Source organism: Phyllobates terribilis, unplaced genomic scaffold (assembly GCF_046119375.1).
Source record: "Phyllobates terribilis strain yellow unplaced genomic scaffold, ASM4611937v1 Scaffold_2__4_contigs__length_985480577, whole genome shotgun sequence".
Taxonomy (NCBI): Eukaryota; Metazoa; Chordata; class Amphibia; order Anura; family Dendrobatidae; genus Phyllobates; species Phyllobates terribilis.
This window is the reverse complement of record NW_027362762.1, coordinates 643107987-643135376: the sequence shown is the minus strand read 5'-3', so window position 1 is coordinate 643135376 and position 27390 is coordinate 643107987. Positions and strand designations below refer to the sequence as shown.

Below are 27390 nucleotides of genomic sequence, written 5' to 3'. Positions count from 1 at the left end.
TATACAGTATATCAATAAAATAAATAAATCAATAAAAGGCCTTGCTGGCTAAGAGGACTCTGTTATATTTTTATCTTTGGTTTCCCAGTTAACCCCAAGAGGGACTGTTTATTTTATTGGGACACTGCTGGAGTTTATATACACTGATGACTTCCCTCCCATCTCTACACCATTCCCATACAATCACACCCTTTTAAAGAGGTAACCCCCAGCATATAATATGCTGGCAGAAAATCTAATGGTTTCAATTCACACAGGCCAGCAACCTGCGTGACACATACCTCCCCTTGCATATAATACCAGTGACTCTGGTTTGGGCACCTACCAACACCAGGCAGGGAATCCTAGAGAGGGCATCCGCGTTCCCATGTAACTTCCCGGGTCTATGCTCCACGTGAAAGTTAAAATATTGGAAACCTAGGAACCATCTAGTTACCCTGGCCTTTTTTTCCCCTCTTCTCCCTCAACCATCTCAACGGGGCACGGTCTGATACTAATTTAAATTTCCGGCCTAGTAGGTAATATTTTAGTGTATCCACTGCCCACTTTATAGCTAAACACTCTCTCTACTATTGCATAGTTCTTCTCTTAGGACGAAAGTTTCCGGCTCAGATAGAGAAAGGGATGCTCTTCCCCATTTATCTCTTAGAAAGTACGGCCCCTAGACCAACCACTGAAGCGTCCGTCTGGACCACAAATTCTTTCTTAAAGTCTGGCGTGACCAGGACCGGCTGCTTGCACAGTGCTAGCTTCAACTGTTGAAAGGCGGTCTTTTTCTTCCGTCCTTTTCACCATGGCTGATTTGGTGCCTTTTAGAAGATCCGTCAGTGGTGCGGCCATCATGGCAAAATTCAGAATAAACCGCCGATAATATCCCACCATTCTCAGGAACACTATTACTTGCTTCTTGGGAGAGCGGTTGTGGCCAGGTCTGGATTGCCTCCACTTTCTAGACTTGCGGCTGTATTTCGCCTCTCCCGACGACATAGCCCAAGTATTTGGCCTTTTCTTTTCTAACAGCACATTTTCTCGGATTTATAGTAAATCCCGCCTTTCTCAGAGCATCCAGAACGGCCTGTAGCTTAGGAGATGACTAGCCCAGTCTGGGCTAAAGACCACGATGTCATCAAGGTAGGCTGCGGCATACTTCTTATGTGGGGCTAGGATCCGATCCATAGCCCTCTGGAAGGTGGCTGGGGCCCGCTGCAGTCCGAACGGCATCCGCGTGTATTGAAAACACCCATCAGGTGTCGAGAAAGCAGTCTTCTCCTTGGCCGTCTGGGACATGGGGATCTGCCAGTAACCCTTCGTCAGGTCAAGAGTTGTGATGTATCTCGCCGGTCCAAGCCTTTCGATGAGTTTGTCGACGCAGGGCATTGGGTACGCGCCACACTTGGAAACCTCATTCAGCCGGCGGTAGTCATTACAAAACCTCCATTCGCCATTGGGTTTTGGCACGAGGACGATTGGGCTTGACCATCCACTCTGACTCCTCTATCACCCCGAGGTCTAACATCCTCTTCACCTCGGCCGAGATCACCTCCCGGAGTGCTTCTGGAATCCGGTACAGCTTCAGATTCACTCTTATGTGTGGCTTTGTTAGCACGTCATTCTCTACCACCTAAGTATGCCCCGGCAACTCTGAGAACAGCTCCTGATTCCGCTGCAGTAGTTCTCGACACTGTTGCTTCTGGGCCGGTGATAGAGTCTCTGCAATAGTGACCTCCTTCACCTTGCCTTCGGGTGCGTATCGCAGACAAGAAGTTTCCACAGGTTCCCGGTCCCGTCACGGCTTGAACAAGTTCACATGGTATATTTGGTGTGGCTTTCTTTGGCTAGGCTTGTGGACTTAATAATTAACCTCGCTGACTTTCTCCACCACCTCGTACGGTCCTTGCCAATTGGCCAAGAACTGGCTCTTGACGGTAGGGATTAGCACCAAAACAGGGTCCCTGGGCTGGTACGGTCTTAGTCTCGCCGACCGGTTATATGCTTTCGCATGGGCTTTCTGCGCCTGGAGAAGTTCCTTCACGATGGGCATCACCTTTGATATTCTCTCCTGTAACTGGGCGACATGTTCGATGATACTCCAATGTGGCGTGACCTCGGCCTCCCAGGTTTCCTTGGCGATGTCTAGGAGACCTCTTGGATGCCACCCATATAGGAGCTGAAACGGAGAGAAACTAGTGGAGGCTTGAGGAACTTCTCTGACGGAGAAAAGTAGAAATGGGAGCAGGTAGTCCCAGTCTCGCCCATCCTTTTCAATGACCTGAGCATCACCTTTAAGGTCTTGTTGAAGCGTTCCACTAGGCAGTCTGTCTGCGGAAGATAAACCTGACGTCCGAATCGGAGCTATCTGAAGGACTCTGCAAAGCTCCTCCATCACCTTGCTCATGTAGGGGTTTCCTTGGTCTGTCAGAATCTCTATTGGCAGACCTGTTGGAGCAAAAATATGGACCAGCTCTCGGACTATACTTTTACTGTATTAGTTCCTTATGGGTACCGCTTCAGGGTCACATAGTGCATGATCACCAGGATATATTGGTGGCCCCGAGCTGATTTAACTAAGGAACCCACGAGGTCCATGGCAATCCTCTCAAAGGGAACCTCTATCACAGGTAGTGGAACTAAGGGGCAACGAAAGTGGGAAGAGGGAGCAGTTATTTGGCAGGTGGGGCAGGACCTACAGTAGTTCTGAATTTTTCGGTAACGCCCTGGCTAACAAAACCTTCTCAGTATCCTCTCCTGAGTTTTCTCGACCCCTAGGTGTCCCCCCAGAACATGTGAATGGGCCATATCTAGTACCCTCCGTCTGTATGGCCCCGGCACTAACAGCTGTTCCACTATCTCACCACCCCTTAGTTTAGCTACCCAATATAGAAACTCCCTCTGTACTGCAAAGTGGGGAACCAGGTGTCGGCCCTTGGCTCTTGGTCAACCCCATTACATACAGTAACCTGGTCAAACGCCAGTATTAAGGTCAGGTTTCAGATTTGAGCAGTTGCAAAGTTCTCTCCGGACATGTCTAACTCAGGGAGGTCGGCCTCCTCGGTCACCGTCTCACCCTCGTCGCCAGCAAGGATCCACAGTGGGAACTCATGCACCTGAGACTTCGTTAGGGGGGGTTCTTCTCCAGGGACCTGGCTTTTGCCCACACTATTAGTCCAGTTCCATTCCCCCACAAGTCCCAAAATAAAGAAAAATCACGGCCCAGTATGACAGGATGTATCAGTCCTTAACCACCCCGACTTCGTGAGATTGAGCACCACAGTTTGATACCACTGTCACTGTGGCCACAGGATAGTCCTTGGTGTCGCCATGGATGCACTGAACACCCACAGTTTTGGAAGGGATCAACTGGTGGGGAAGGGTAGCTCTGATTAAGGTCACCAGACTCCCAGAGTCTAACAGTCCAAGCACTTTCACTCCATTAATGGATACGGCACACGCCTGCGGCCCCTCGCCGGGTCGACAATCCATACTGCAGGCTGGGTAAGCATAATAGGAGACCTGTCTGCCTAGGCTGCAGTCCATGGGCTCAGGGTATGACACCTGGCGGCTACGTGCCCAGGGTTGTGACACCGCCAACAGACTATGTCCTTAACCCCAGTCCTTGTGGCACCTTCAGTGGGAGTGGGACGCCCCCCAGTGGTGGCTTTAGACCCCTTCCGTGGTGAACCCGCCCCCTTTGGGGTATCCCAGTACGGAGAAATTACTATATCCGGTTTCCCGAGTGATTTCTCAACCACTTGGTACCTCGCTACCAGGCCGATGAAGTCATCTGCGTTCTGGGGATCGCCCTGGGCAACCCAAGTCTGTACTGGCTTGGGAAGGGAGTGCACGAATATGTCAATCACCACCCGCTCAACCATCTGGGCCGGAGTGGGGGACTCTGGTTGCAACCACTTCTGAACGAGATGCAGTAGGTCCAACATCTGACAGCCAGGGGTTTGCCATTGGCATACGCCTAGTGATGGACTTGTTGGGCTCTAACCGCCATATTCACTCCCAGGCGTGCTAAGATCTCTGTCTTTAGTTTGGCATATTCCTTGGCATCCTGCAGTGACAAGTCGTAATATGCCTTTTGGGGTTCACCAGACAAATATGGCGCCTGAACCTCTGCTCACTGTCCTGGTGGAAGTCTCTCCTGATCAGCCACCCACTCAAAGACAGTCAAAAATGCTTCTACATCATCCCCAGGGGTCATTTTCTGCATGGCCCGTCTTACCGCCTTTCTGACATGGCAATCATCAGTCGGCCCTGGAGGTGGGGTGGTTGCCCTGCCTTGGATGGCGTCCGCCAGAAGCTGTATCTGCTGCTGCGCCTCCGGCTGGTGCTGCTGCTGCGCATCTTGCTGCAACTGGATCTGCTGAAGCAACAGTTTGATCATCTCCTGGTGCTGCTGCTGACTTTGCAAGTGCTGCTGGTGCATCTGTTGTTGGCTTTGCACCAGGTGCTTAATGAGCTCCTCCATGCTACCAGCCTTCTCTGGCTGGGTGGCGGCCTGCCCCCAGGATATCCACCGTTTCTTATAACAGGCACACGTGCTCCTGGCATCTTGCTCGCACTCTCACACCAACTGTGGCAAGATGACTCTCTCGGCTCTCCGGCGGCAGACACAGCACACACGGCTTGGGTAAGCTTCCTGCGGGTTTATTGTGCGGCATAAACTGCAGCAGCGTCCCAATAAAATAAACAGTCCCTCTTGGGGTTAACGGGGAAACAAAAGATGAAAATATAACAGTGTCCTCTTAGCCAGCAAGGCCTTTGCCAGCTGCAGATAGTCCTGTGAAGTGTCCGCAACACCAGTCCTCCGGTGTTGCTCTCTGGTGTGAGCCACACACTCAGCCTGGAGACTTCCATCTCCAGAAAACACACTCCACCCAGGAAACAAACTGACTGAACACTTATACCCTGTTCAGCCACACCCTGAGGGGGAGGTATGGGGAATGACTTCCCTCCCATCTCTACTCTACGTCATTCCCATAAAACCACATCCTTTTAAAAAGAGGTAACCCCCAGAATATAATATGCTGGCAGAAAATCTATTGGTTCCAATTCACACAGGCCAGCAACCTGCGTGACACATACCTCCCCTTGCATATAATACCAGTGACTCTGTCACAAATTATATAATATATATATATTATATCACTGGTATTATATGCGAGGGGAGGTATCGGGTCCATTATACTCTTTGGGGCTGTTCACATGTCCTTGATTTTTGGAGAACAGAATGATCCGTAAAAAAAAACATGACGACATGTATGGTTTTGATCCTAGTCACGGTTTAAAATTTCCCATGCTAGTCGGAGAATTTGTGATAATCATGGACAGCACATGGTTGGCATCAGTGTGCTATCTGTGATTAACACTGCAATAAATAGGAGAAACTTGCAATTTTGTCCATTTTTTTAATCAATGAAAATCACTGATTAAACATTCATGGTAAAAGTGAAACAGCGCCTAAACACTGATGTTCATCAAGGTTTTGGATCCGCTATTCAACACTGTGTTTTTAAATACGAGAGAGATCACAGAGGTCTTATCCAAAAAAAATTTGCCTGTGGATTTCATAAACAGGAGTTTACTGCAACTTATTATGGCAATGCCTTCCCATAAATTAGGAATACTTATATTAACAGCAATCTATCAATTAATTGTGGTTCATGGTGGACAAACCTTAATGCTAAAGATCTTTTAATATTCTTAACTACACTAGTGGACCAATAAATAGAATGTTAGAGACAATTGTTAGTGAGAGCAAAAAAAATCCATTACATACAGAATATTCACGGCGACTGCACAGCCGGATGTGATTAGCATCGCTTCTCCTTCAATTTCATAGTCTCCTGAAATTATCCGTTGTACAGCCAAATACACTAAGACACCAGTCACTACCCAGATGGACAGGACAGATAGGAGGGCTCCCAGGATTTCTGAAGATGAGAGAAAACAATGCAGGCTCAGGACTACATATAGGAAATGAAATGTAACACATATGCAGATAAAGCAGCAGTTCACTGTGGTAATGCTAGACTGGCAGATTAAACTAGATCAAAGTGTAAATGGTGGGATAGCAAACTGGCATCAGCTCTTAAGGTTTTAATGACTTACCGAATTTTTTGGACTATAAGACGCACTTTTTCCCTCCAAATTCTGGAGGAAAGTGGAGGTGCACCCATGGGGAGCAGTGAATATTCATTTTCCCAATTACTGCGCAAACTGTAGCTGCAGCGCGGCTCCTGGTATGTATGGCACGCTTCATCCCTCATCCTGGTATGTATGGCCCCCCTCATCCCTCTTCCTGGTAAGCTTAGCACCCCTGGATGCCCATCACACTGCACACAAAAAAATAAACAATTATACTCACTTCCTCTCTCCTCCAGCGCTGCTTCCTGCTCTGCGGCTGACAGGGATCTCACTGTGTGAGCCACGCATGGCGTAACTGCCATGCGCCCTCACACCGTGAGATGGTCTGCTGGAATAGTCACTGCTCCTAACGCCGGGACTATGTGCGTGGGGACCAGAGACCATTCACTCTCCTTAATAGAGCGCACACTGTACCCGCAGCGCGGCTCCTGCTGCCGCTCTGCGGTCACGTGTGCCCACTATAAAAGACCATGAATATTCCCTACAACCCACTCCCATGGACGTGAGAAGTGAATACACAGTGAGATCCCTGTCAGCAGCAGAGAAGGATGCAGCGCTGGAGGAGAGAGGAGGTGAGTATAATTGTTTATTTTTTTTGTGTGTAGCGTGATGGGGATCAGAGGGTGCCAAGCATACCAAGATGAGTGAGAGGTGCCAAGCATACCAGGAAGAGGGATGAGTGGGGCCATATACATACCAGGAAGAGGGATGAGGGGGGCCATGCATATCAGGATGGGGATGAGGGACACATATAACAGGAAGGAGGGGGCCATAAATACCAGGATGGGAGATATTAACAGAATTGTGGGACATTACCCCTATAACAGTGACAGCAGAAGACCCCCTCTCCCTCCCCCTCTCATGACCACATTTTTTTTTCTATTTTCCTCCTCTAAAACCTAGGTGCCCCTTATGGTCCAGTGCGTCTTATAGTCCGAAAAATACGGTAATCAATGGTGATTACATTATAATACCCTTTTAATGGATTTCTAATAAAGGAGAAGCAAAGCTTTTGTATTTTCAGTGATTGTGCCATCAATTCTTTTTTCTCCAATGGCATAATCCATGTTCTGCTTACTGCAATCATAGCAAAGCTTTCAGGAAACCTTTAAGGTAGAAGAAATATACACTACCCGCATGTGAGAGAAGGCAATGTTGTGGAGTATAATTGAGCTAAGGCACAGAATGGGTAGAACAGAACGTAATACTGTACATCATATAACATACCACCAGATAAAATCTTTAGGTTTTAAAATTAACCTACGTATATACAATATGTATACACAATTTTACTTTGTATAATGGATGCCATGTACAGAGTCACAAGATCAAAGGTGTTGTCCGGGGTTATAATATTCATGACCTAAAGTTGGGAAAGATCATCAATATCGGATCGGTAGGGGTCCATCATCTAGCACCCACACTGGTTAGCTGTGATAAGCTCTAGTGGTGGCCAGATGTAAACATTGAACAAAGCTGAATAGCACAGCTCCGTTGTGTTGGGCTGTTCTGCTATTTTCAATGTTTACATCTGGTCGCCGCTGGAGCGCCAGTTGACAGACCACCATCAATCTGATACTAATGACTCGTCTTAAGCACAGGTCTTCAATATTATATGGCTAGGCAACACCTTTAAACCATTGTGTAATTAGCATGTCATTGAATGTTGATGGTATGTTAGATCATAGTGTAGATTGTCTCAAGTAAAATAAGGGCTAACTTTGTGAAGGAAAAAAAAAAAAAAAAAACGCAGATAGACTTACAGAAATATTCTACCATCTAGTCTTATAAACCCCACTTCTCATCAAATATAGTAAAGTGGCTGCTCACCTGCCCGATGCCAGCCAAAATTCATAGTTTTTGTGGCTGGGCGAGAAGACATCCAGAGGGCAAATAAACTGATCATCATGCTTGCAAAATCTGTCAGAAGGTGGGCAGCATCAGTCATGATGGCCAAACTGTGTGCAATGTACCCACCTGTCGATAGAGAAAGAGGTGGGTAAAAATGTGGATTCTCTGTCCACTCACACAAAAAAATAAAAGAAAAAATCCAGTTTGTAGAGAATACAGACATCTTTAAAGGGAATCTGTCATCAGGATTTTACATTATGAACTATTTATATGTGCATGTAGCTTTTTCAATCACAGGTCGAGCAATACCATGACAAGACATGACCTCCATTACTTAGAAATCAGCATTTTAATTATGGAAATTAGGCTAAAGAGCTATTGCAGATCTGAAGCCTCTGTCACTCCAGCTCTATTTCCCCACATTCTCCTGCTTGAGTGACACGTCCTTCGCCTGAAGTCACACAGCATAGAGGCTGTCAGTCAAGCAGGAGTAGGTGGCAAGGGGTGGTGAATACAACTAGACACACAGACTTCAGATCTACAGCCTCATTTGCCTATGAATTCAAATGCGGATTCCTCGGTAAGGGAGGAATGAGCTAGCCATGTAAAGGTATTGCTAGACTGGTCTTTGAAAGAGCTATATGCACATATACAGTGAAGGAAATAACTATTTGATCCCTTGCTGTGTTTGGTAAGTTTGCCCACTGACAAAGACATGAACAGTCTATAATTTTAAGGGTAGGTTAATTTTAACATTGCGAGATAGAATATCCAAAAATAAAATTATATAAAATTAGATACTTCTTTCTCACTGCAAAATGTAAAAAAATGTATTTGATCCCTCTGGCAAACAACACTTAATACTTGGTGGCAAAACCCTTATTGGCAAGTACAGCAGTCAGACGTTTTTTGTAGTTGCTGATGAGGGTTGCGCACATGTCAGAAGGAATTTTGGTCCACTCCTTTGCAGATCATCTCCAAATCATTAAGATTTTGAGGCTGTCGCTTGGCAACTCGGAGCTTCAACTCCCTCCATAAGTTTTCTATGGGATTACGGTCTGGAGACTGCCTAGGCCACTCCATGACCTTAATGTGCTTCTTTTTGAGCCACTCCTTTGTTGCCTTGGCTGTATGTTTTGGGTCATTGTCTTGCTGGAAGACCCAGCCACAACCTATCTTCAATGCTCTTACTGAGGGAAAGAGGCTGTTGGCCAAAATCTCGCGATACATGACCCCATCCATCTTTCCTTCAAAACGGTGCAGTCGTCATGTCCCCTTTGCAGAAAAGCATCCCCAAGTATAATATTTCCCCCACCATGCTTCACGGTTGGGACGATGTTCTCAGGGTTGTACTCATCCTTCTTCCTTCAAACATGGAGAGTTGAGTCATTGCCAAAGAGCTAAATTTTTGTCTCATCTGACCACATCACCTTCTCCCAATAACTCACAGAATCATCCAGGTGCTCATTGGCAAACTTCAGACGGGCCTGCACATGTGCCTTCTTGAGCAGCATTGTTACCAATGGTTTTCTTGGTGACTGTGGTACCAGCTGGCTTGAGATCATTAACAAGTTCTCCCCCATGAAGTTTTAGGCTGACCTCTCACCTTACTCATGATCAAGGATACCCCGCGAGGTAAGATTTTGCATGGTGCCCCAGATCGATGTTGATTGACAGTCATTTTGTATTTCTTCCATTTTCTTACTATTGCACCAACAGTTCTCTCCTTCTCACCCAGTGTCTTAATTATGGTTTTGTAGCCCATTCCAGCTTTGTGCAGGTCTATGGTCTTGTCCCTGACATCCTTAGAAAGCTCTTTGGTCTTGCCCATGTTGTAGAGGTTAGAGTCTGACTGATTAATGGAGTCTGTGGATAGGAGTCTTTTATACAGGTGACTATGTAAAACAGCTGTCTTTAATACAGGTAACGAGTTGTTTAGGAGTGTCTGGTCTGTAGGGGATCAAATACTTATTTCTCACAGCAAAAAAAAAAAAAAAAAAAAGATCTAAATTTATACAATGTGATGGTCTTGATTTTTTTGAGATATTCTCTCTCAATGTTAAAATTAACCAACCCTTAAAATTATAGACTGTTCATGTCTTTGTCAGTGGGCAAACTTACAAAAACAGCAAGGGATCAAATACGTATTTTCTTCACTATAGTTTGTGGGGTGAAATCCTTATTCCCTTTAAATAAGCTGTTCCACTAGAGGCATTACACATGGGGGCCAGCAGCTACATTACGTCAGAAACTAGTAACTAGAAATTAATTGAAAGCATCGTGCCATTCGATGACAGCCATATATGAAAGCGTGCACGTCCAACCAATATTACCTTATGGCATTCTTTTATTAAAGTGGCTGTATACCCAGCTAAGAAGATCTCAGATGTACAATACATGTTGACAAAACAGTTGCATACAGTAGTTATTTCCCTCCCACAGCTTCTCTATTAAGCCATTCATACTATGGGTCCATGTGCATTCTTTCTGCTATTATGAACAAACGTACTTTCTATAAAAAAGGTGGACGTAATTCGTTGGCAGATACATCTGGCACTTATTTCTGCTAAATTAAAAAAATAGAATAGGATTGTTGGAGTTAAAATCATCTCTCAACAGATGTCAAAACAGTTAAAATCATCTCTCAACAGATGTCAAAACAGTATGCAGCATGTATATCTTATGGCATTGGTCAGCTTGACAACATCGGTGGCTATTAAAGATTGATTTCTGTGACTGTGAATTGTTATTTAATTAATACAGGAATTCCAATGTCATGGTTCTCCTACCTATAACCTCTCCAATCATGAACAGCAGACAGACTACAGATGCCACATAAAGTTTCTTTCGAGCACGTTCCTTTTCTGTGCTGTGCCACTCATCTTGTGCTTTGTTGGAATGGCAGTGCTTCTTCCCCTGGTTACCCAATTCAATACCATTTAGATCCGACATATATGCAAACATTTGATTATGGAAGTCTTTGCCCAGAACGCCAGAGTATGACCTAGCAAATACAAGAAGTTTTCATTAAAAAACAGAACATAGATTAGCAGCAAAAAAGCATGGCTTCTTTTAGTGAGTGGCATATTAGTGAACTGTGACATTTGTGTTACTTGTATACAGGGGCTACAAAAAACAGAAACTAAAGGCTCATTACACGATAATTTTGCAATATAAACAGACTGCCCATCATCCGATGAACGAGCAAAACACTAATATATTGGGAGATATGATCTTTTGTGCTGCCCAAAAAAAAGATCATTCACAGCAATGAATCTTGCCAAACAGGACTCGCACTGTCAAGAACAATGGTTATATGCGCACTGAGTGATCTATTACAGTTTCATCAGTGCGCATCGATAAGACAGGTCTTACTTGCTTGTGATGCATCAGAACTAAATAGTCTAAGTTGGGGAAGTAAAGGGAGAAAAATATAGGCATAAATTACATTTATGGGATCAAATGACTAAATTGGCATGTGCATATGGATTCACCCCTTTTGCTATCAAGTCCCTAAAAATTTCTGGTGCAAGAAATTGCCTTCATAATGTGTCACCCAGACCTGGATGCCACAAGTGAAATAAAGCTGTGTCTGAGAGCAGGGGGGAGGTTCTCTGGTCAGGGGAACATTAGCATGCAATGCCTCCTGTCTCAGGCCAGTAGGGGGAGCTGGCTGCCCCTATAAAAGCTGGTACTGGGGACAGGGTTAGGGAGAACTGGATTGCCTGTCTCAGCTTTGAGACGTGTCCCAGAGTGGAGCAGGGACAGAAAGTTGATTGCACCTAAGAGGAAGTGTGGCAGTAGGAGAGAGCCACAAGCCAGAGACAAGAGGCGAAGAGAGCCTGTCTTGGCAGAGAAAGACTTCGCTTTACCAGACTTTGGTGTCTGAGGCTGGAAGGATTCCACATCCCCCAGCAGAGAACCAGTCCGCAAGGGACTGTACATTCCTTGGCCTAAGAAGCCTGGAGGCCCTGTCACAACCGAAGGGACCAGTAAAGCCGTACAAGGCTGGGAGCAGAAAGGAACCCACGTCGCAGGCCATACAGGCGAGAATACACGGAAAGCTCGGAAACGTGGGCTGTTACCCTATCAGGAGGAGATAGCCAGAAGGAGCGCAGAAAGCACGGTAGGCCTACACCCTCACCCTGACCAGGGCCAATTTCCCCGTTGCTCTCAGACATCCAGGTCCCCTCCTAGCTGGGACTGTTTATGGGTCAGTTTACCTGTTTCAGTAAAGACCCTGGACTGCAACTTGTTGTCTGTGTGCTCCTTGCTCCTCCAGCACTATCAGCACCGGGACTCTCACTACCATCACTCCCAACATCCACTATACTGCCCTGGGGCCGCACTCTTCCCGTGGGGAGTCACACTACCATAGCTGCACACCTCATCAGCCCCAGCGGTCTGCAAGCAGCGGCGGTTCCTAATAACCGCAATCCACGGGTGGCGTAGTCGGACATAATCAATAACATATAACGGACTACCACTGGCCTGACCACCCTGAGCCACGGAACCGGGTTGCCACTACTACTCCCATCGTTTCCCCCTATTGCCCGGATCTGAGTGCCCCACGGCCCAGGGGGCGAGTCAGCTCTGGCGTAGTTGGCAGGATTTCGTGCCCGCAACCACCGGGTATTGCTTGCCTGAAAAAGACTTTTGTAACTTACCTGTGGCAAAGTTTCCCGCCATCCGGAGTCGTTTCCCGCCATCCGGAGCCGATTCCCGCCATCAGACGCCATCTTGGACCGTTTCCCGCCGTCTTCTGCCGTCTTCCCGCCATCCGCAGCTGTTTCCCGCCATCGGACGCCATCTTCAGGACGCCGCGCGGGAAGAAGAGGGGCGTGGACGTCAAAACCGCGCGAGATCCGAAGCTCCGCCCCACGCACCGACGCTGCGCAAGGTCCTGGAAGGGAGAGAGAGCGACGCCGACGTCATCAGGACGCGACGCCAGGTCCTCGTCCATAGCAGCAGCAGCGGAGCCGCAGCCTACAGAAGAGGATCGCCGGAAGGTAGGCCACACTTCACTAGGGGGAGAGGAAGATGTCGGACACAGAGGCGCCCACTACCACCAACGCAGCTGCAGCAGCGGTGATGCCCTTTTCCCTGCCCTACATCCCTGGAGCGGCCTGGCTGCCCAAATACTCAGGGGAGCCCCATGCCCTAACTGACTTCAAGGAAAGACTGTATAGTTTGTTCCAAGTTTACCCCCTGACAGAGGAACAGAAGGTCAGCATATTGACAGGGCAGTTAACTGGCGCAGCCCAAAGGGAGGTAAAATCATGGCCCATTGAGGAGAAAGGGACTGTGAAGGGTATTCTGGCCCGGCTGCGGGGTACCTTTGATACACGTACCTCCGCTGAAATTAAAATGAGGTTCTATGGGTGTAGGCAGCGGGCACAGGACAGCATCAGAGACTATGCCCTAAATCTGCAGGAAGCCTTGAGGGCTATTCAACAAACTGACCCTGGCAGTGTGCAGGAAACGGATAAACTGCTAACAGAACAATTCATAGAGGGTCTGCTGTCTAGCGCCCACAGGGCCCAGCTGCGCCTCATGTTCTTCCAGAACCCCGACCTGACCTTTGCCCAATTTAAGGACAGGGCCATAAGGGTGCTCCGTGAATCTGCAACCAGTGGCGCTATAAACCCCCGGCGCCCTGCTATCACCTACCACCAGGAGGCGGCGCCCTCCTCTATGGACTCCGTGGAGGCTGATGCACAGGCCCTGAACCAAGCCCCGTCGAAAGGCCTGCACCACCAAGTCCAGGAGCTGACCAGGAGCGTCGCGGCGTTGACCAGGACCGTCCAGGCGTTGCAAGTGGACCCGTCAAGACCCATCGAGCTGGCTTCAAGTCCGGAGGATGTCCCGTGGCGTCGACAGAGGAGGATCCCGTCGTTCCGAGGGAGGCCCACAGACCGCTACGCAGAGGATGGACAGCCCATTTGCCGTCGATGCAACCAGCCCGGACACATTTCCAGGTACTGTAATTTAAACGGGTCCAACCTGGGGCAGAGGGCCAACCCCCAGGCATAAGATCACCAGGCCCTTACAATTGGCGTAATAAGTACGTTGGGGGGCGCCCGGTTTTACCCGTGGTGCTGGACGGTATCCCCATGAGCGCCTTGCTGGATACTGGGTCGCAAGTAACCACTATCCCTTATGTACTTTTTAAGCAGTATTGGACTGATGCTGATATCACACGGTATCCAGACAGTAACTGGAGCATCATCGCCAGTAATGGCTTACCCGTGCCGCAGATGGGGTTCAAGGAGATGACCATTAAAATTGGTAAAGTTGAACTGCCGGCACAGGGAGTAATTATTGTGGACATTGACCGTCATGAAAGTCACCCTAAAATAACTGTGGGTACTAACATAATTGAAAATTGTCTTTCAGAAGTAATTGTAATTCTACAACAGGTGGCGGTGAATGCTAGTTCCAGCCAACAAAGAGTCCTCAACAAGGAAATAAAAGCCCTGATGAGACGGCAGCAGGTAGAACTGTCTGGTGGTGAGATCGGTAGCGTAAGACTCAGTGATCCATTCCCCATTTCCATGCCTCCCAAAAGTGAAATGATGATCTGGTGTCGGACTGCAATCGGGTTGAGAGGTAGAGACTACCAAGCCATGGTAGAACCCGTGTACTCAGACAGCAGGCCCACCATTTTGACAGCCCGGGGGGTGGTTGATGTCCGTCATGGGAGGGTGTCCGTCCGCATCCTCAACATTGGGGAGAGGGAAGCCAAACTGTTTGTCGTCGAACACCAAGCTATCAGGGCCGTGGAACCCTTGCCTCCATCTCCACAGGCGGAGGGTAATGGCTCCCAGAAACAAAAGGAGGACTGGTGCCAGAAACTCCACGTGGGTGCTGACTCCACTCCCCTGCACCAAAAACAAGGAGTCTACCGGGTGGTACGGGAGTACGAGAGAGTCTTTAGTAAGCACCCGCTAGACTTTGGCAGAGTAAAAGGGATAGAACACCACATCCCCACAGGGAGCCACCCACCAATAAAAGTGAGGCACAGACCTGTACCCCCTGCACATTATCAGAACGCCAAGGGTATGCTGCGGGAAATGAAAGAAGCTGGGGTCATTAGAGACAGCTGTAGCCCCTGGGCAGCCCCCTTGGTTCTGGTCAAAAAGAAAGACGGCACCATGAGAATGTGCGTGGACTATAGACAAATCAACCGTATCACCCACAAAGACGCATATCCGCTGCCTAGAATAGAAGAGTCTTTAGCCGCACTAAAATCTGCTAACTTCTTTTCTACTTTGGACCTTACTAGCGGGTACTGGCAGGTTCCTGTGGCAGAGGCTGACAAGGAGAAGACCGCCTTCACCACCCCGATGGGACTGAGCGAATTCAACTGTATGCCTTTCGGGCTCTGCAACGCACCAGGGACCTTCCAGCGGCTGATGGAATGCTGTCTAGGGCACCGAAACTTCGAGACGGTCCTCCTTTACCTGGACGACGTGATCGTCTATTCGAAGACCTACGAGGACCATCTCTAGCACCTGGCTGAGGTGTTCAAAGCCCTGGCAGGCTATGGCCTGAAGGTGAAACCATCGAAGTGCCACCTGCTGAAACCAAAGGTCCAGTACCTAGGGCACGTGGTAAGCGCGGAAGGAGTGGCCCCCGACCCTGACAAGGTCACGGTAATCAAGAGCTGGCCAAGCCCCTCGAACATCAAAGAGGTGAGACAGTTTCTCGGGTTAGTAGGCTACTACCGAAGGTTCATCCCCGGGTTCACTAAGATGGCAGCTCCTATGCAGGACCTCCTGATCGGACAGTCCAAGTCCAGAAGTCAAAAGCCACCCTTCAAGTGGGATAAACCGGAAGAGGGGTCCTTCCGCCAGCTAAAGTTGGCCCTCACTGGGGATGAGATCCTGGCCTACCCTGATTATGGCCAGCCTTTCATTCTCCACACAGATGCCAGTAATGTGGGACTGGGAGCCGTACTGTCCCAAAACCAACAGGGCAGAGAACGGGTGATCGCATACGCCAGCCGGAAGCTGAGGCCCACCGAAAGGAACCCGGAGAATTACAGCTCCTTCAAGCTAGAATTCTTGGCGGTGGTGTGGGCCGTGACGGAACGCTTCAAGCATTACCTGGCCTCCGCAAAGTTCACCGTGTACACGGACAACAACCCGTTGACACACCTGGACAATGCAAGACTGGGTGCCCTGGAACAGCGGTGGATGGCCCGTCTCTCCAACTATGACTTCGTGATCAAGTACCGGACAGGCAAAACCAACGCCAACGCGGACGCCCCATCAAGAATGCCTCACTTACCTGAAGGTGACGAAGACCCAGAAGAGCTGGAGGAGGTAGAACTCCCTGCGTTTCACCGGTATGGAGCCGCTCAACACTCTCACCGCGTGAAGGAGGAGGATCTAACAACTGTGATGATGAATCCCCTACCTCACCACAGCTGGGCCGAGACCCAAGATAGTGACCCTGCAGTCCGCCTGGTGAAAGATCTGCTGACCCAGGAAGACGCCCGCCTAGATCCTGATGCCCCAGAGGAAGCCAAGCAGCTATGGAAGGAGAAGAGCAAGCTGTTCCTCTACGAAGGCAAGTTGTGCAGAAGGATTGTTAACCACCGGACGCACGAGCTGACCTGGCAAGTCGTGGTCCCAAGGCGAGATGCAGCTATGGTCCTGGGGGCTTACCATGACAGAGCGGGACACTTCGGTTGGAAGAAACTGGAGTTCCTACTAAGAGGAAGGTTCTTTTGGGTCGGCATGAGAGGAGCTGTGGAAAAATGGTGCAGAGACTGTGGCCCTTGTCACCTAAGGAGGAAGGACCGTACCAGCCAGAAGACACCCTTGAGGCCCATCGTCACCACGCAGCCTCTTGAGCTGGTAGCTCTGGACCACGTCAAATTGGCTCCAAGCCGGTCCGGATACATCTACGCCCTGACAATCGTGGACCACTATTCCCGTTTTCTAGTGGTGGTCCCGGTAAAAGACTTGACAGCCCAAACAGCAGCCAGAGCCTTCCAGCAATACTTCTGTCGTCCACACGGGTATCCGGAACAGGTCTTGACAGACCAGGGTCCAGCGTTCGAAGCTGAAATCTTCCAGGAGTTCTGCAACCTCTATGGCTGTAAGAAAATACGGACAACGCCTTACCACCCCCAAACCAACGGGATGTGTGAGAAGATGAACAATATAGTCATTGATCTCCTGAAGACGTTGCCCCTGGAGGAACGCAGCCTGTGGCCAGAAAAACTGCCGGACCTGATAGACATGTACAACAATATCCCGGTGAATGCTACAAACTGCACCCCGGCTTACCTGATGCGAGCCAGACCGGGTAAGCTGCCCGTAGACCTGGAGATGGGAGTCCTAATACCTGAGGACACCTCCCCGGATGCGGACTGGGATACGGAAAGGCGACTGCAGTACAAGAAGGTACAGGAGAGTGTGGAGAAGAGCCTGGCCCAGGTGAGAGAGAAGCAAGAAAGACTCTTCAATCAACACGCCCCTGCTGGTCCCCTAGAACCCGGTGAGCAAGTCCTAAAGCGAAAAAGAAGGCTACATAAGTTGGACGACCAGTGGGAAAGGGAACCCTACACCGTACTGCAGTCTGACCACGACAACCCAAAGGTGTGCGTAATCACCAAGGACGGAGGAGAAACCACTAGTGTCGTCTCCAGAGACCACCTCAAAAGGTGCCCCGAGCAACTCCGTAGTACAGAAGAGGATCAGAGTGACCTTGAACCCGCAAAGGACAAGGAAGAAATGATCAGCACCGTTCTCGGAGAGTTCCCTCAGTCCTGGACTCGCATAAATGATGCTATAGTGGTACCTGTCCTGCATTTCCTGCAACCGGCACAGCAACAACCAACACCAGAGCCGGAAGGTGAAGAGGAGCAAGCGGTTCCAGAGGCAGAAGAGCCTGTATCAGCAGCCCAGGAGAGTCAACCCTCTGCTGACAGTGAGCCTGCCATGCCTGCGGTAAGCCAAAGAACCCGCAGACAGCTGCCTGCCCTACCTGTACACCCAGCTGGTAGCTGTACCCCTAACGCTAGTACGGAAAGCCAGGTTGGTCCACCACCAGACAGTGGGCTACGTAGGTCAACCAGGAGCACAAAGGGGCAGATACCCGCTCACTGGAGAATATAGGATGTACTAAAAATTGTAAATAACCCTGTTGCCAAATGTTGAAATGTTTGCCAAAGTTACCTGCATGTTTATTGATAGTGTGTTTCAGTCTCTTGCAGCAACCATAAGGACTCACAGGTTATGGACTTTTATAACCGGGACCTGGTATGGACTGCGTTCGGAGCCTAACCCAGGAATGAACTAAGACTGTGAAGGACTTGGGGTAGGACAGACCCCCACCTGGTTAAGGCTCCCCGTTGTTTTAGTGATATGGACACCCGGTCACAGGCCACACTGTGACCTAAAGAACTCAATTTGTGCGCCGTCTGTCTATTAATGTTTTATTGTTGTGCATATTGTCTTTGTTTATTGTTTAGTCCCGGAGTACTAAATTTCACTAGGGGGGAATGTGTCACCCAGACCTGGATGCCACAAGTGAAATAAAGCTGTGTCTGAGAGCAGGGGGGAGGTTCTCTGGTCAGGGGAACGTTAGCATGCAATGCCTCCTGTCTCAGGCCAGTAGGGGGAGCTGGCTGCCCCTATAAAAGCTGGTACTGGGGACAGGGTTAGGGAGAACTGGATTGCCTGTCTCAGCTTTGAGACATGTCCCAGAGTGGAGCAGGGACAGAAAGTTGATTGCACCTAAGAGGAAGTGTGGCAGTAAGAGAGAGCCACAAGCCAGAGACAAGAGGCGAAGAGAGCCTGTCTTGGCAGAGAAAGACTTAGCTTTACCAGACTTTGGTGTCTGCGGCTGGAAGGATTCCACATCCCCCAGCAGAGAACCAGTCCGCAAGGGACTGTACATTCCTTGGCCTAAGAAGCCTGGAGGCCCTGTCACAACCGAAGGGACCAGTAAAGCCGTACAAGGCTGGGAGCAGAAAGGAACCCACGTCGCAGGCCATACAGGCGAGAATACACAGAAAGCTCGGAAACGTGGGCTGTTACCCTATCAGGAGGAGATAGCCAGAAGGAGCGCAGAAAGCACGGTAGGCCTACACCCTCACCCTGACCAGGGCCAATTTCCCCGTTGCTCTCAGACATCCAGGTCCCCTCCTAGCTGGGACTGTTTATGGGTCAGTTTACCTGTTTCAGTAAAGACCCTGGACTGCAACTTGTTGTCTGTGTGCTCCTTGCTCCTCCAGCACTATCAGCACCGGGACTCTCACTACCATCACTCCCAACATCCACTATACTGCCCTGGGGCCGCACTCTTCCCGTGGGGAGTCACACTACCATAGCTGCACACCTCATCAGCCCCAGCGGTCTGCAAGCAGCGGCGGTTCCTAATAACCGCAATCCACGGGTGGCGTAGTCGGACATAATCAATAACATATAACGGACTACCACTGGTCTGACCACCCTGAGCCACGGAACCAGGTTGCCACTACTACTCCCATCGTTTCCCCCTATTGCCCGGATCCGAGTGCCCCACGGCCCAGGGGGCGAGTCAATAAGTCATGTGCTTCGTGAAAGGAAGTCCACCTGTGTGCAATCTAAGTGTCACATGGGCTTTCAGTGTACTTTAATGAGAAAAGAAAATGAACTTTTTAGAATTTACCAAATGGCTGCAATGAAACAAAGTGAAAAATTTAAAAGGGGTCTGAATACTTTCCATACCCACTGTATGCACGCCACAGGGGCTGCACCACCATTAAGCAAGAGGCACCACTAAACAAAAAACAACATGAAGACCAAGGAGATCTCCAAACAAGTCAGGGACAAAGTTGTTGAGAAGTACAAGCCAGGGTTTTTTAATAAAAAAAATATCCCAATCCCTGATGATCCCGCAGAGCACCATCAAAGTCATGATCATCAAATGGAAAGTCAAATGAATTTGGAACTCAGAATATAAGCAAAAATATTTTTTTTTTATTGCACAGATTTTCCTCTGTTTGCACTGGTTAACGTTTTGGCCAATTTCTAGCCTTCTTCAGAACAGTTAACTGTTCAACTGCAGGCCTATGGTTTGAGAAGGCTGAGAAAGCTGAACTTTGGGATCCTGAAAAATGCACCAAAAAACGCACCAAAACCTGTTTTTGAAGCAGCGTCTTCCCTATCAAGAGCTCAGGTTTTGCTGCAGAGAAAAAGATGATCAAAAAACGCAATGTGTGAACATAGCCACAGGGGTTTATAACCGAAACATTGCTACTTAACCCTGTACCTTTCGCAGCGTCATTAATGACCATGAGAAAATACTAATAAATCGTGTTTGAAGCATCCTTCCTTTTCCTCTTGTGTGCTGTTCCTCCCTATGAAAGGACAGCAAAGTACAGCTACAGGTCCACACTCCTACTACCCAAAATTATAGAAAAGAAATGTAAGGCTAGTAGGAGTACTGAAATAATACAAATGGGCAGAAATTTACTAAACTGAATATATCAACATTTACATACCCTGCACAACTTTATGGTGTAAAAACTTGAAAAATATTTGGACAACCCAAAGTTATGCAAACATTTTTAAGCTTTTGGTGCTTTTAGGCTGCCCCCCCCCCCCCTCTTTTCAAAAAGTACGAGGAACTGGGGCATGACTAAGCGTGTTTGACTAATTCATGATAATTTAAGCTACTAATGTACGGTAAATTTACTTTGGCAGTAACATTTCCAGGGATTGCTCAGTGCAGTTGAAGGATGTGCTAAATTCATAAAGAGGTGCACTTCTCTTAACTACTTCACCACTGAGCCTGTTTTCACTTTCCTAACCAGGCCAAATTTAGCAATTCTGACTAGTGTCACTTAATGTGCTAATAACTCTAGAACACTTCAACATATATGAGTGATTAGGAGATTGTTTTTTTGTGACACAGTGTAATTTATATTAGTGGAAAATTTAAGAATTTGGGGAAAAAATTTGCAATTTTCAAACTCTTAATTGTTATACCCTTAAACCAAATAGTTATAGCACACAAAATAGTTAATAAATAACATTTACTCAATGTCTACTTTACAAACAGCATCATTTTTTAAACAATCTTTTGTTAGAAAGTTAGAAGGGTTGAAAGTTTCAGTAATTTCTCATTTTTCTACCAAAATTTACAAAACCAATATATATATATATATATATATATATATATATATATATATATATATATATATATATATATATATATATATATATATATATATATATATATATTTAGAGACCACGTCAAATTTGAATGACTTTGAGAAGCCTATATGGCAGAAAATATCCAAACGCAATTTTAAAAACTACACCCCTCAAAGTGCTCAAAACCACATTCAAAAAGTTTATTAACCATTTACGTGCTTCACAAGAATTAAAGCAATAAGGGAAAGAGTTAAATGAAAATTTTATTTTTTCTCCCCACAAAAATGTTGCTTTACCCCCAAATTTTGCATTTTCACAAGGGTAACAGGAGAATATAGACTGTACAATTTGTTGTGCAATTTCTCCTGAGTACATGGATACCCCATATGTGATGGAAAACTGTTTGGGCAAACGGCAGGGCTTGGAAGAGAAGGACCACCATTTCATTTTTGGAGTGCAAAATTGGCCGCAATAGACAGCGGACCCCATGTCGCGTTTGCAGAGCCCCTCATCTGCCTAAACAGTAGAATCCCTCCACGATAGGCCCCATTTTGCAAATTACACTCCTAAAAAAAATGTATCTATATGTGTGATAAGCATCTTTAACTCACAGTTGCTTCACAGAATTTTCTAACGTTGAACCGTGAAAATGAAAAAATATATTTTTCCCACAAAAACTTGCTTCAGCCCCAAATGTCTAATTTTTACAAGGATAACAGCAGAAAGAGGAAAGTAAAATTTGTTGTGCAACTTCTACTGAGTATACAGATACCCTGTATGTGGAGTAAAACTACTGTTTGGGTACACGGCAGGACTTGGAAGGGAAGGAGCGCCAATTGAAGTCTGGAGAGCAATTTTGGCTGGAGCCCCTGACATACCAAAACAACAAAAAAAAAAAAAAAAAAAACACAAGTGAACCCATTTTGTAAACTACACCTTTTGGGGAATTCATCTAGGGGTATAGTAAGCATTTTAACCTTCAAGCGATTCACAGAATTGTATAATATTAGGCTGAGTAAATGGAACTAAAATGTTTCTTTGGCTCCAAGTTTTTAATTTTCAAAAACAATAGCAGAAAATGAATGGTATAATTTGTTACACAATTTCTCTTGAGTGTGCCAATACCCCATATGTGGTCGAAACACCAGGGTTACTTATCGGTAGCCGTTTTTTCCAGAACCCATGACCACACACCTAAGAGAGGAAATTGCCCACCAAGGACAGGAAACCTTCTGAATTAAAAGGGCAGCACCTCTCCCCAGCTTCAGTTGGATTACAGTGCATGAGAGGACCTCCATAAAAAAATTATAAACATAACCAACATCACACAATCTATAGCGCACACCCATATGGTGATAAAGGGGGGGGGGGGGGGGCGAGGATATACGGGTGCTGTCATGAGTTCTGGAAAAACCGGCTACCAGTAAGTAACTTTGGTGTTTTCCCCTTCAGCCATGACTGGAGAATTTTAAACACCTTAGGAAGGGACCACAGTTTGCAGCACCCTTCTACCAAAAGGTAGCCATTTCAGCGCTACCATTTTGATTTGCATTCGTCTTTTTGATCGCGTTTTATTCCATTTTTTGTTTGGCGGTATGATGATAAAGCATCGTGTTTTTTTGTTTGTTTTTTTACTGTGTTCACTAAAGGAGTTAAACTAGTGGGACAGTTTTATAGGTCAGGTCGTTCCGGACGCGGCGATACCAAATACGTGTACTTTTATTGGTTTATTTTTTTTTCATAATAAATAAATATTATGGGTACAATATATTTTTATTTTTTGGGGATTATTTTTTTTATTTTTACAATTTAAAAAAAAAAAAAAAAAAAAAGTTTTCACTTTCTGGCACTTTTTTTTTTACTTTTACACTTTGTCCCACCATGGGACTTTCACTTTTTGCAGCCTGATCGGCTGTATAGAATAGAGAGCAGCAGCTCCTTATGCTATTCAGCCTCTCAGCGCTGCACAGGGAGAAGTTATTTTAGTCGTGCACATGACCAAAGTAACTTCCGCTGTCTGGTGACCCGGGTGTTGTCATGACAACATTGGGTCGTCATGACAACATCTGGGAGCCGCCACAGACACGCGGGACGCCGGAGAGGAGGTGAGTACCGGCGCTTACCTCCCCTTGCCCCCGCAATGCTGCGATCGACTTCGATCACAGCATTGCAGAGGTTAATGTGCCAGCAGTGGTGCAGGACAGCTCCTGGCACATAGCACCGGGTATCAGCTGTGACAATCAGCTGACACCTGGCGGCGATCGCCCCGCACTGCTTGTGTGCGGGCGTAATCGCAGTGCGCGTAATAGTACATAGCTGGCTCTATAGCCCCAGGGTGCAGCTACGTACTATTACTGACAAGGTCGGAAAGGGGTTAATGCTACCTTAGGAAGATAAGCCGGATCAGGTCTTAACACAACTCTATCCTCATATCTGTGTAAAAGGTGGGATTGTAGAAAGGGCCTGTATATCACTCACCCTACGGGCTGATGTCAAAGCTACCAATATGATCGTTTTGAGGGTAAGATACCTAGCAGACAACTCATGCACGGGTTGAAATGGGTGTTTGGTCAATACTTCTAGCACCAGGTTTAGATCCTATGGGAGGACCCTAGGCATTGGGACTGGCCTGGACCTACCACAAGATTTCATAAACCTTGATATCCACTTATTGGCCACGAGGTTACAACTACAGTACAGACCAAAAGTTTGGACACACCTTCTCATTTAAAGCTTTTTCTGTATTTTCTTTACTATGAAAATTGGACATTCACACTGAAGGCATCAAAACTATGAATTAACACATGTGGAATTACATACTTAACAAAAAAGTGTGAAACAACTGAAAATATGTCTTATATTCTAGGTTCTTCAAAGTAGCCACCTTTTGCTTTGACTGATTTGCCCACTCTTGGCATTCTCTTGATGAGCTTCAAGAGGTAGACTTCCAACAATCTTGAAGGAGTTCCCAGAGATGCTTAGCACTTGTTGGCCCTTTTGCCTTCACTCTGCGGTCCAGCTCACCCCAAACCTTCTCGATTGGGTTCAGGTCTGGTGACTGTGGAGGCCAGGTCATCTGGCGTAGCACCCCATCACTCTCCCTCTTGGTCAAATAGCCCTTACACAACCTGGAGGTGTGTTTGGGGTCATTGTCCTATTGAAAAATAAATGATGGTCCAACTAAACGCAAACCGGATGGAATAGCATGCCGCTGCAAGATGCTGTGGTAGCCATGCTGGTTCAGTATGCCTTCAATTTTGAATAAATCCCCAACAGTGTCACTAGCAAAGCACCCCCACACCATCACACCTCCTCCTCCATGCATCACGGTGGGAACCAGGCATGTAGAGTCCATCCGATCACCTTTTCTGCGTCACACAAAGACACGGTGGTTGGAACCAAAGATCTCAAATTTGGACTTATCAGACCAAAGCACAAATTTCCACTGGTCTAATGTCCATTCCTTGTGTTCTTTAGCCCAAAGAAGTCTGCTGCACAAAGTCTCCTCTTAACAGTTGTTGAAGAGATGTGACTGCTGCTAGAACTCAGTGTGGCATTGACCTGGTCTCTAATCTGAGCTGCTGTTAACCTGTGATTTCTGAGGCTGGTGACTCGGATAAACTTATCCTCAGAAGCAGAGGTGACTCTTGGTCTTCCTTTCCTGGGGCGGTCCTCATGTGAGCCAGTTTCTTTGTAGCGCTTGATGGTTTTTGCAACTGCACTTGGGGACACTTTCAAAGTTTTCCCAATTTTTTGGACTGACTGGCCTTCATTTCTTAAAGTAATGATGGCCACTCATTTTTCTTTACTTAGCTGCTTTTTTCTTGCCATAATCCAAATTCTAACAGTCTATTCAGTAGGACTATCAGCTGTGTATCCACCAGATGTGACGTGTACTAACACTATTTAGTTTTCAGGGACCTTACAATGTTTTAGGATATGAGCCCTCTTTTATAATAATATAACCACTTAGTACATGAGCTGTCTTTATTAGTCAGATTATATTAGCTCAGGTATATACGCCATGCTGCTTTGATGATTATCTAATACTATTGGGCAGTACAACCGGGGTCCTGTGTGTCCCATATTGCGGTGGAATTTTTTGCACACTATGTGTTGTCTTGCATTATTTTTTGTACCAATTATCTGTATACGATAACAATTTTTAATGAAAAGGAATAATAAATCAGTTTTAATTGGCTATTTGATCGTGGTTGTTTTGGTTGTGAATATCTATTTTGCCGTTATATGGTCTATAATTGCCACTCACTACATTACAATATGTGTATGAGTATACCATGAAGTGGCACTGTTTGGAAACTATATTATATGTTGGTAATGTGTTATGCACATTGTTCTCTTTCCCAATAGATATGGACTATAGAGCCAAAGAACAAACTTGGCTCAGTCAGATGGACCAGGTATTTGGTGCATGTGGTGCCGAACAGCAGACTGAGAGCGATCTTAATTGGGACAGCCAAGTTCAGTCCATTCAGGATTTACTAATTAAACGGACAAAAATCTGGTGGAACAGGGCGTTTCTACAAAGATATATGACGAATAAATTAATTCCAAGGGGCCTGAGGGTGCGAGTGATCCCAACATTTATGGTTGAGGATACTGAGTTTATCTCTAATTGGGAGGAAACTTGTAACAAATGTTCCTTTGGACTGATACAGTTGTTGATAGATCTCAACAGTAAAAATATACTAGCCCTTGATAATCTCATCGATGAAGCACAGATCAAATTTAAACTCGGGTGCCCTAGTGATAAGATTATAACTTTTGAAGCCCAAATTGAGAAAAATTTGGATGTGTGTGTCAAGAAATTCATGAGGTGCAAACATCAAAAATGATAAGAGACCAGAAAGACTTTTCAACTAATATGATATACCATTGGAGGAAGCCATCTGCCCAATCATCACATACACAACGTACGCCCTCAGTGACGTCCATTTCATCTTTAAGTAAATCATCTAGTATGTCATCCTCTTCCATTATTACAAGATCCGGTCTGAATTTAAAAAGAACTCGCGAGACCAACTCTCATTCATACAGACGGAGACCTTATAAACAACTTTACAAAAATAATTGAGTTAATAAGGTAATCAATTTGAGTAAATATGAATTGACTAATACTGACCTTGCTTTATTAGGTAAAGGCCTTTCATTTTCACCTAAAAATGAATTTAATTTGTTTACGGCCATTAAAGACCTACATTTATTTGCAAGGTCACTGTTATTCAAGAAATACTACTTTGATGACCAACTCCATACTTTATTCCCCACAGAACAAGAACAAGTAGCTATACGGACATTAGAGGAACTCGCAATTGAACATAACACGGAGGAGGGAGGTAAGATCCCAGCAACAATTAAAACTAAATCTAAGAAATTCCCCCCATTATCGACATGTGCCGCGATCGATCTTTTCGTCCAGGTGGTGACCAAGCAATTTGAGCAGATTCCACGCTTTATTGTGAATGACAATATCACTCACAGTGAACGTGAACGCCTGGCAGTACTTGGGAATCTTCCTGATGTGGTACTAAAGCCAGCCGACAAAGGTGGTAACATCGTAGTGTGGCCCAAAGATATGTACGAGAAGGAGGCCTTTGGACAATTGAATAATAAGACATGCTATAAGCGATTGACGTTTAATCCATTGTCCTCCTTCTCTGTGCAATTGTCTAAGATTATTAAGAGAGCTGTGGTGAATGGGATCATTACAGAGGATCTGGCTTTGGCACTTCATGTCAGTGAACCTACCATTTCGACCCTATATTTACTTCCCAAACTCCATAACAATATGTGTACACCACCTGGACGTCCTATTATTTCAGGGACAGGCAACTTTTTGGAACATATTAATCGCTGGATTGACAGCAAACTACAACCCTTAGTTGAGAGTCTCCCTCCTTCCTCCGTGACACAGGTGAACTATCGAAAAGAGTAGATGGTCTATATCTAAGTGAGGACATGCTTTTGGTGACAGGTGATGTGGAATCCTTGTACACCAATATTAAACACGAGGACGGATTACGGACAGTTGGCTTCTACCTTAAGTCATCCAATATGCAGAGTGCTGTGGCGGAATTGGTGATGGAGCTTCTTGAATTTTCACTGACGCACAACTTTTTTACCTTTAAAGGGTCCTTCTACCTACAGCTCCAGGGCACAGCGATGGGTGCAGCATTTGCCCCTGCATATGCTAATCTCTTCCTGGGGC

The 27390-nt window shown here is 46.5% G+C and overlaps 1 protein-coding gene across 2 annotated transcripts in view; it reads right to left on the bottom strand.

Annotated features, from left to right (window-relative positions):
* The window catches only part of SLC30A2 (solute carrier family 30 member 2), a 61838-nt gene that overhangs the window by 13941 nt on the left and 20507 nt on the right, over positions 1-27390 (bottom strand). For both annotated transcript variants that reach the window (XM_073666664.1, XM_073666665.1), the window contains 3 exons: positions 10794-11008; positions 7984-8130; positions 5786-5939 (listed from right to left, as the gene is read on the bottom strand). In XM_073666664.1, coding sequence (XP_073522765.1) covers positions 5786-5939; positions 7984-8130; positions 10794-11008 — 516 coding nt within the window. The remainder of the gene's footprint in view (positions 1-5785; positions 5940-7983; positions 8131-10793; positions 11009-27390) is intronic.